Below are 10,662 nucleotides of genomic sequence, written 5' to 3' on the forward strand. Positions count from 1 at the left end.
GGTATTATGACATATTGAATGATCAATTGCACTTTGTTGCATAAAAGTCATAGTATTACAATCAAAAACTTTATACTCAAGAGTAGATTTACATTAAGGTGATGGTCTCTTTAAAGTAAATAGAGCTTTAGAGTACATAAAAGCATAGATTGACATGAAGATGTTAATCAAGATAAATTATGTTAGGAATTGCCACATTTCATTTTGATGAAGAATGGCAAATGATATTAAAAATTCGCTTTTCTAAAATGGGAATTTAGAGAAGGATGTGTACGGAACACAAAACCTTAGATAAAGATCTAATAATCCTAACATACTATGCAAAACTTACTTAAGCGATCCTAGAATGGTCTTAAGCAAGCATCAAAGGATTGTAATAATCATACTTTTCGTTCATGTAATAATTGAGAATGGTTTCATTCACATTGTTGAAGAATCATGTTTATACATGAAGTTAAGTGGGAGCCAGAATTATTTTTCCCATGTCTTATATGTTGATAACATATTACTTATTGAGAATAAAGTACCGATGCTCTCCTCTGTGAAAGAGTGATTGGGAGACTAGGAAAAGGTGCAATGTATTTTAGATTTCCGAATCTATGTGTTAAATTTGAGAGAATATTGGTATAGAGTTGAGAGCCTTATGATGATAAGTTCTTTCATATCTGTTTAACATCAACAAGGTTGAGTAGGTTATTCATATTGATGAAAGTGAAATTACTATGATAGAGTCATAGTCGTTCACTGAACCTAATAAGTTGTTGATCACATGAAATCGATTGCTAATGTTTCCGCCATTAGAAAGATCATGTATGCCATTATATGCACATGCCGTGATGAATCATATGCTTGGAGCATAATAAGTCAATAACAAGTTAATTCAAATGATGGTCTTTCGAAAGCCTTAAAGAACATCCTTTAAGATTCTTGAGCAGAATTGAGGATTCATTCTTATGTTTGGATGATATACTGAGTTGTGTGTTGAAGGGTTACACAAAATCTAGTTTCCGAACGTATAAGGATTTATCGAAATCCTAGGCCGATATTATTGACTTAGGAGTAACAGAATAGAGAAATTTTTTAGTTTCGACCATTGCAAATTCTACAAACAGAATCTGAGTAAATTGTGATAAGATGGTCAACGTAGGGAATGAGAATAGATACCTCTACCAAAGACTTTATCACAAGTTATATGATAACAATGGGAGCATTGATGCGTGTCCTAAATATGATGTTTTACACCCTATTTTACACGCATTTCAGAGCTCAATTATGTAGTATATGCTACTACTTTCCCTATTTCCGTCTACTTTCGTGTTTTTTTTTGTAATATTGCAGAAATGGGAAGAATGCAAAGGAAAATGAGCCGAATCCGTCCCCGAGTACTAGGCATAGGACCTGACGTGAAGTAAAGACTTGGGAAGCGAACTTGGTGCGCGTATCGAGGCCTGAAAGACAAATTTACGAGGCTTTTGGAGCAAAGTACCTGTTGAAGCAGTCGATCGACTGATGCCCTTAGTCGATCGACCAGAGCACGATTCCTAAATCAGATCAGAAGCTACTGTTCAGCAAAGCTTGGTCGATCGACTGGTCCTAGTGGTCGATCGACCACACAGCAACTCCGATGCAAATTAAAGACGAGAGTTAGAAGCCCCATTGTAATTAGGGTTTGAGGAATAAGAGTCACGCTCTACTCCTATATAACGTGAACCTTTATTTCAGAACAGGCATCGAATTGTTAGGATTCAATATCAAGTTTTTAGCATCAGATTCCATAGATTAGAATTTATTTAATAAACGTTCAATATAATTAGCTTTATTTTCGTCAATAAAGTTCGTGCTTTCGGATTCTTCTTCCTGCTTTCAATTCGGTAATTCTGATTCCTTGATTTCAGTTTACTTTTACTCATTCATAGATTAGGATTGCATAGAGTAGTTTCCTAAAGCCTTATTTCGTTTATGCATCTTATTTGCTTAGTTTATTTAATCATGCATTTAATTTCATTAATTGTTAATTTCGTTGTTGTTATAAATTCTATCATGAGTAGCTAAACTCTTCGTGCTAAGATGTAGGGGACCTGTAGCGTAGGCGGCGTAGATTTTGTAGACCTGATTCGTGTCTTGGTCGATCGACTGATGTCAATAGTCGATCGACTGAGCCCGTTGGTCGATCGACCGGGTTAGATGGTCGATCGACCGCTTCACGTAAGATCAGCTTCGTTCTATTTGATTAAATTGCTTTATTTGACTTGCACACGACTAGTTGAATACTTAGTAATTGACCGACCCATTAGATCGAAAGACAGGGGAGGGAGTTAGACTACCAATTGAAACGACTAAATTATACTGAGATCGAAAGATAGGTAAAATTTAGGCTTTTAAGAATCACTTTTCAGGGCGAGAGTCAGTACTAGTGATACTTAGGGACCCGTAGCTAGATCGAAAGATGCTACCTGTTAAGAATGGACCGAGAGGACTTCTTGTTTTCTCGTCTTATGTGATTATTTCAGACTTACCTAGGATACTGCCGTCGAAACTACAGTGAACCGACCATCTTAGCATCCTTTTAATATTTGATTTCATCTATTTTCTTTAATTGCTCATTTATTTGCTTTAGTTTAGTTTAAATTTTATTGCCTTTAGTTATAGAATCATTCAAATCAAAACCCCCCAAAAACTGTTACTTTAGAGTTAAATTATACAACTTTAAATTGCTTGCCTCCTTGTGCTTCGACCCTGACTGCCACTATCTATAGTAGTAGTTTGGATTATAAATTTTATTTTTGATACTCTACGACGGTATCAAATTTTGGCGCCGTTGCCGGAGAGGCAATTGTTTAATTTTTAGTTGTTTTTATTTTAGTTTTTTTCTTAGTTTAAGGGACATCTGTTCCTTAAACTGTTCTCATATTCTACTTGTAGTTTCCTCTTATGCGCAGGTCACAAGGTGGTGAATTACTATTGTTAGATCCTGAGATCGAGAAGACTTTGCGTGAGTTGAGACGATCATCTAGAGTGTTGCCGATAGAGGAAGAGCTGAGTACTCTGTCCAGTTATTACGAGAATTAGTTCTTTGAGGAGGATCCACCTTCATCTCTTCTTCAGCAGAGACCGTTACATCTCCAGATATGGCTGAAGATGCAAGTATAGCCAGTCACTCCGAGCCAAAAGCTGAGAATCTCTATAAGGGATTCGCGTTGCCAGCTGGGACAGATAGAAAATTCGAAGCGAAACCGTGTTACATTAACTTGGTTGAGAGAAACCAATTTGGGGGAGCTGCAAATGAAGATGCAGCTAAACATATGGAGATATTCATTGACTACTGTTGTTCTATACCCCCACCGGCAGGTGTGACCTAGGACCATATAAAAGAGATGATGTTCATATTCTCGCTTCGTGATGCTGCTAGAGAGTGGTACCGAGACCTAGATCGAGCTGCTAATGGGATTACTGATTGGAATTCGCTGGCCCTAGCATTTTATAAAAAAAATATTTCTCTGCATCGAAGACCAATGCGATTAGAGCTCAGATCACAAGCTTTAGACAGGGTTCTGATGAGAATTTTCATGAGGCAAAGGTCCGTTTCAAGAGACTGGTGCGATCTATTCCGCACCATGGGTTCGAGCAATGGTTCCTGTGTAAGCAATTCTTTAATGGGCTTTATGATGATCAGAGGGCTATCCTGGATGCTGTAGCGAATGACAGATTCCAGGAGAATAGTGGAGAGACTAAGGGGTGGAAGATTATTGAAGATATGGCCACCCATAAAGCTGAGCATGGGAATTCTAGAGGGAATTAGAGAAGAGCAGCTGAATCTCCTACTACAGCTGCAATAGAGGCCCTTCTTCATGAGATTCGACAAGTTAGATTTTAGGGGATCCCAAAAAAGTGGGATATATAAAATTAATGCAGTTTCAGACGGTCCCTTTACATGCAAAAGATGTGGAGGAGAGGGACATGTTTCGGAGTTCTGAACTAGTTCGAATGAAACATGTGGCGCCTTTCAACATTTTAGGCAGACTGGTGCTTATCCTGATCCCTTTAATGTCCACCCCAATTTGAGGTGGACTAACCAGAATGTTCTTAATCCAGGTCCACCACCGCAGCAGTAGCAGCAAAACTATGTGCCCCCTCATAAGCGAGATATCAAAAGCCTCCCTATGTGCCTCGGCCTGACAATTTCAAAGTTCTGATATTTCCGAATTGAAAAAAATGGTTCAGAATTTGTCGGGTTTGCTGGAAAAGGAGTCTCTAGCTAGAGAGACTTCTACAAAAATGTTGGAGAGCCAAATTGCCCAATTGGCAAGCAAAAGTGCAACTAGAGCTCCGAGGCAATTACCGTCGCAGCCGGATCAAAAAGAGACTCTAAATGCGATAACTTTGAGGAGTGGGTCTACCCTTGATGGGCCCACTATAGTCGAAGATGTTACTGAAAAAGATGAGGCAGAACCGAGTAAGAAAATGGTTGGAATGAACAGTAGCAAGAAAACGACGATCAGCAGGTGCATCAGTCGATCGACTGACACACCTGGTCGATCGACCGCATCTGGTGAACAGTGGCGAGTCTGTAACAAAACAGAAACTTTGAGCAACAGTGCAGTTGGTCGATCGACTGACACACCTGGTCGATCGACTGAAGATACGTCTGATTGTGAACCTTTTCGTCCTCCAATGCCAAATAACTTAAGAGACTACTTATTTCGGGGTACGACGACTCCGAAATTATTGAGGCAAGATCCAAATGCTGATGGGTCAGTTCTGGTCCCAAAGTATGACTCTACGACGGTTAATGGTTCATTCCTTAGACAGTCTGAAGAAGGTTCGATCTACAACAAGGATAAAGTTGTGGATTTTCAACCTAAATCCACTGATGCCGGTATGAGAGACCTAGAGGAGAGGGCTAAGTTGCTTCTTACAGCCCCGTATCCAGAGAGATTGGTGCCGACAAAGGAACAGCTATCGTTTAGCAAGTTTAAAGATGTTATTCGTAGTTTAAATGTGCAAGTTCCTTTCCTAGAATTAGTTAATCAAGTGCCTGCCTATATGAAATTTATGAAGAAACTGTTGTCTAAAAAGAAGTCACTTGATACTGTGCAATCTGTCGCACTAAATGAGGAGTCATCTTCCTATTTGACTCATACTGCACCTCATAAGCTAGAAGACCCAAGTAGTTTTTCAGTCCCATGTAATATTGACACCTTTTCTATTGAGAAGGCATTGTGTGACCTAGGGGCCAGTATTAGTGTTATACCTTTGAATCTTGCTAAGAAATTGAGATTGACTAGGTTTGCAATTACAAACTCGACAGTGCAGATGGCTGATCGTTCTGCGGTCTAGCCTATATGAGTCTTAGAGGACATTCCTGTGCAAATAGGGAAGTTCTTTTTCCCAATTGACTTCATTGTGCTAGATATACCCGAGGATGCTCACATTCCTATCATTTTAGGTAGAACATTTCTGCACACTGCTGGTGCAGTTATAGATGTTGGCTCAAGGACGTTGACCTTTAATGTAGGAAAACAGTCCATTGTTTTTGCCCAAACCTATAAGAAGAAGGATGCTATGTACCCAATAACTTGCAATGTAGTTAAATCTTATGTTGTGTTGCCTGATATGCCTGCTCCTATGCCTAATTCTGCTATAACACTTCCGCCCCAGATTGGGAGCAAATTGGAGGAAGATCCTTCTGTTTTGACTGTTGCAGGAGCTGGTTTGGGGAACTTAGAGCCGCATGTTGCTCCAGTTATGAGAGAACCCATTGTGCAGAGACGCGGTCTAGGGTGTCTAAGCTATGCAACAGATGAGGAGCCAGTCAAAGTGATGGAGTCCGATTTGGACTTTGATGAGCCAGACGAGGTCATTGATTGGGAAGATGTTAGAGATGTTTTTTTTAGCTGAAATGTGAGTATATATATTATATAAAAAAAACCAATAGTCCATTTACAAGGTTGGGGGTTCAAACCCCGTCAAGCTCAAGAAACCATACAGCAACCAAGCCTACTCAACCAGTTTCTCATTACAAATCAAAGCAACTTAGCCAGCCACTGGTGCTGTGATGCAAACCAGGGCCAACTTTGCTGCATCCTCTCCTTCCTGCAATATCCTCAATCTGAGCTGCTACAAGTTCAAGTCTCAAAACTGAATGCTGAAGTCTTGCATTGTTTCTCTGGTGCCAAATAGTATATAGATAGACATTGAATAACATAGTCATTGCTTTCCACTGTAGACTATTTTTCCTCCCATTCTGGAGCTCAGTAAGACTAGGAAAGGATCTCCCCTGCCAGACAGCAACAGCTTCCTTGATTCTGCAGCTGTAAATACATTTATAGAAATGATGAGCTATCGTTTCAGGTAGCTCCCCACAGATTAAGCACAAGTTGTCCTCACAGAAACCAAACTGGAACAGCCTGGTTTTAATATTTAACCCTTGGTGCATAATAAGCCAAGTAATGATTGAGTGTTTGGGTATGTTCCAACTGTTCCATACCAGAGAACACCAATCCAACTTAGGGTGTTGATTGCAGAGCCATCTATATCCATTCTTGAGTGTATAACCCTTCTCATCAGGCAGCCAACAATTCTTAACAAATCCCTCCTTCAATTTATCCTTAGTCTTGCATATATTTTTCCAAGTCCAAGGAGAATCTGCATGGGGAGAATATGAATTCCAGTTCTGATTTTTCAAGTACACATTGTTTATCCACCTTATCCACAGCATGTCAGCTTTGTTATACACCCAATTCACCAATTTCCCTAGCTGCCCAATTCCAAGCCTCCACTTTCTTAATACCTAAGCCACCAGCATCCTTAGGCATAGTAACTCTATCCCATGATACTAATGGTACTCTGTGGTAGTCAGGGCTCCCATCCCAAAGATAATTTATGCAAATTGCTTCTATTCTCCTTATCACAGCTTTGGGAATCAAGAACATAGTAGCCCAGTAGCTGTGGAGAGTGTTTAGCACTGAATTGATGAGAGTAATCCTGCCTGCATAAGAGAGGTTTTTGGCACCCAATCCTCTAATCCTGCTTATAATTTTTTCAGTCAAACAACTACAATCTTTCTTGCTCAATTTACCTGGCTGTATTGGAACCCCCAGATATCTGAAGGGCATTGTGCCCTCCTGAAATCCAGTGACTCTCAATATATCGGTTTGTAGCTCAGGTACCATACCACTGAAGAAGATTTCAGACTTTGTATTATTCATTCTCAAACCAGAAGCATTAGAGAACGAGGTGAAGGCCTTCATAAGGAGCATAATTGAAGGAGCATCCCCTTTGCAGAACATGAGGAGATCATCTGTGGTGAGCTTTAAGTTCTTACAGAGGGGGTGATAATGGAAAGGCCATCTTTCTGTAACAAAGGCAATAAGTCTAGTCAGGTACTCCATACAAATAGTGAAAATTAGAGGGGAGATTGGATCACCCTGTCTAAGCCCTCTTTTCCCTTTGAAGTATCCAAAATTGCTTCCATTCAGGACCAGAGTAAAGGAGGTGGTTTTAATACAAGCCATGACCAGATTTGTGAAATGAGTAGGGAAGTTGAGACCAGAAAGAAGCTGCTCGACAAAGTCCTATTCCACAGTGTCATAAGCTTTCTGGAGATCTATTTTGAAGAGACATCTAGGAGACACATGGCTTCTAGCATACATATGCACAATATCGTGACAAATTAATACATTCTCAATAATTGACCTGCCCTGGATGAAAGCTCCCTGATTGTCATGAATAAGGTCAGGTAATACAGGAGCCAGCCTGTTGCATAGAAGCTTGGATATAACTTTGTAGATCATGTTACAGCAAGCAATATGTCTAAATTGCTTAACAGAAGTAGGCCTATCACACTTAGGGATGAGAGTGATATTAGTGGCATTGATCTGTTGGAGCAACTGACCTGTATTAAAAAAATCTACAACAGCTGCATAAACATCCTTCCCAATCAAGTCCCATGTGTCCCTGAAAAATCCACTAGAATAGCCATCAGGCCCTGGGGCTTTGTCCTTAGGAATAGAAAAGACTGCCTATTGCACCTCCTCATAGGTGACAGTGCTATTAAGAATTGCAATATGCTCTGAACTGCACACTTTGCCCTTAGCCAGTACATCAGCTTTGACTTCCTCAGTTGGACTCTTCTTACCCAGCAGATCCTCATAGTAGGCTAAGAAAGCATTCTCAATGGTTTCAGTATCAGTGCAAAGCTGTCCTTCCTTATCTTCAATTTGAATAACCTTATTTCTTAAACATCTCTTCTTAATAGCACAATGGAAATAAGCTGTATTTGCATCTCCCTCTTCCATCCATTGGACTTTTGATTTTTGTTGCAGGAAGCAATCCCTGGCTTTTGTCAAATTTCTAAGCTCATTCATGAGGTTCACTTCTTTTGCAATAAGCTCAGCATTTTGATCACTAGCAGCAATCTGTACCTGAACTTCAGCTAGTAGGTGTGCAGTTTGACTAGTCTGATTCTCAATATCAGAGAAGCACTCTTTATTTAGAGCTTTGAGCTTGTATTTCAATTCCTTCAATTTTTTTGTCAGACAGAATATATTTGTCCCTAATATTGGTCTTTCCCCATACTTCTTTCACAGTTGGTAGGAATGCAGGAGCACTACTCCACATATTGAAGTACTTAAAGCTTCTAGCTTTACCATTGTTCAATTTTATATTACTCGCCACACATGGTGTGTGGTACAGCAATCCCTCATGGTGAAAGTGTGCTGCCATATCTGGGATTCTCTCCACCCATTCCTGATTGATTAAAAACCTATCAAGCCTGTTGTACTTCCTGTGTTCAGCATCCTGTTTATTATTCCACGTATAGAAGGCACCAGTAGCAGGGATATCAGTCATTTCACAAAGCCCTAAACAATTCAAGAAATCCTCCATATCCTCCTGTCTTGTTTGTCCCCCCATCCTCTCATCTGGGTGAATGATAGTATTAAAGTCCCCAGCTAGTGCGTAGGGCCCATTGTACTGCACAGCAAAGGATTTCAACCAATTCTAAAGCTCAACTCTCTCACTCCCATCATTAAAAGCATAAATCATCGTTAGATGGAAGACTTGCTGAGAAGCTATCACAGTGACCTGAACATGTATGAATTGAGGATTGTATTGCAGTATTAAGATATCAAAAGAACTAGGTTGCCATATGAGCCAACCTCTACCTCCCTTATGAGTATGGCAATTAGTTGTAACACACCAGCCATCAAACAAATTATGAGAGATATGACTCACATTTCCAGCATTTATTTTTGTTTCTAACAAACCAAAAAGTCCAATATTCTGCTTATTAATAAAATTCTTCACAATATGTTGCTTATTTACATTATTAAAACCTCTAACATTCCAAAATCCGATGTTATTCATTATTATCATTTTGGATAGGAGGGTTACCAGTATCAACTACCACCACTTGCTGAGGAGTTTGATCAGATGAACTACCTCTGCCATTCTGATGTACCAGATTCTCCTGAATTGGACCACTTTTGCCACTCTGAGTTGCCAGGTTCTCCTGAGTAGTTTTAATAGGAGTAGACAGTTTTTTCCCAGGAGTCCCATTAGCTACAGTCAGGACATGTTATTCAACTTCATAAAGCTTACTATCAGTTGCAGCAGGTTTTGGAATTGGTTTCCAAACCTTTTGCATAGGCTTTGCTTTCTGAAACATCTTCCTACAATTATTCTCCTCATGTCCCATGCCCTTACACTTAGTGCAAATGCTTGGTTTCCATTCATACTCCACATTAATCACAACAATTTGACCCTGCTCATTCTTAAATTTAAAAGAACTTGGGAACTTTTGTCCTACTGTAAGTTCCACCATAGTTCTAGCAAACCCCAACCTCATCTTTTCATCTGTTGTTACATCCTTTTTGATATATTTTCCAACAAGTCCAGCAATAGATGGAAGACACTTGCCCCAAAATTTCAGTGGCAGTCCATGTAGCCTTACCCAAGCAGGAACCACTTTAACATCCTCCTTTAAGAGGTCCACATCAACCTGCCATGGCTTAACAATCAATGGGTTGATATCAAACATATGATATCCAGCCGCAAGTATGGCTTCTCTATCTTTCACCTCCTTGAATCTTACCAAAAAAACTCTATTTGGTAAGAAGGAAACCTTATCAATGCCATACTTGCTCCAAATACGATGGATAAACCCATTCAACACTTCCCATGGAGGATTAGCCCCAAGAACAAAGCAATATACTGCCTGGCTCCAGTACTCCACCTCCTCTTTTACGTCCTCAGTTGTAAACTGCAGCATATCATCACTGGCAGTCTCCACAATAGGGTTCTCTACAGTCTCAGGGACCCTATCATCCTTTTTTGCCTCATTCTTCTTGCCTCGTTGTGTGACCCATGCTGTGGTGGTGACTGGATCCTCTTCATAATCAAAGGACAAACCAGTCACAGGATGTACCTCATGCATATGTTTAGTACGTAAAACCTCCTCCTCCTCTGGTCCTCTCTTTTTTCCATTATTATGGACATGGCTCGTCTTCTTTGGAGTTGTAGTTCATTTAGGTATAGATCTTTGATTGCTACGTGATTTCTTTGCTGAATTTCGTGCCATAATAATGAATTAAAGAGCCCTAATTAATGGCTGCAAGCAAGAGCTTTCGCCTGGGAATCGCCTGTCATTAGGGTTTTAACTTG

At 39.9% G+C, this 10,662-nt stretch overlaps 1 protein-coding gene across 1 annotated transcript; it reads right to left on the bottom strand.

Annotated features, from left to right (window-relative positions):
- Nucleotides 1-7,574: 7,574 nt before the first annotated feature.
- On the bottom strand, nt 7,575-10,435 carry LOC141607821 (uncharacterized). The gene is made up of 6 exons (XM_074427166.1): nt 9,601-10,435; nt 9,394-9,561; nt 9,085-9,257; nt 8,578-8,973; nt 8,103-8,519; nt 7,575-8,021 (listed from the first exon to the last, which is right to left on the bottom strand). Exons 1-6 carry the CDS (start codon nt 10,433-10,435, stop codon nt 7,575-7,577), a joined length of 2,436 nt encoding a protein of 811 aa, XP_074283267.1.
- Between the last annotated feature and the right edge of the window lie 227 nt (nt 10,436-10,662).

The sequence above is a fragment of the Silene latifolia genome, chromosome 10 (genome assembly GCF_048544455.1).
Source record: "Silene latifolia isolate original U9 population chromosome 10, ASM4854445v1, whole genome shotgun sequence".
Taxonomy (NCBI): domain Eukaryota; kingdom Viridiplantae; phylum Streptophyta; class Magnoliopsida; order Caryophyllales; family Caryophyllaceae; genus Silene; species Silene latifolia.

Bases quoted from the DNA above. Each gene is read 5' to 3' on its own strand.
- LOC141607821 (XM_074427166.1), bottom strand. From the start codon at position 10,435: ATGCATGAGGTACATCCTGTGACTGGTTTGTCCTTTGATTATGAAGAG. The intron at 9,562-9,600 runs GTAAGCTTTATG...TCCTGACTGTAG, and splicing joins AAAACCTGCTGCAACTGATA to CTAATGGGACTCCTGGGAAA. The intron at 8,974-9,084 runs GTCACTGTGATA...TTTGCTGTGCAG, and splicing joins CTCAATTCATACATGTTCAG to TACAATGGGCCCTACGCACT.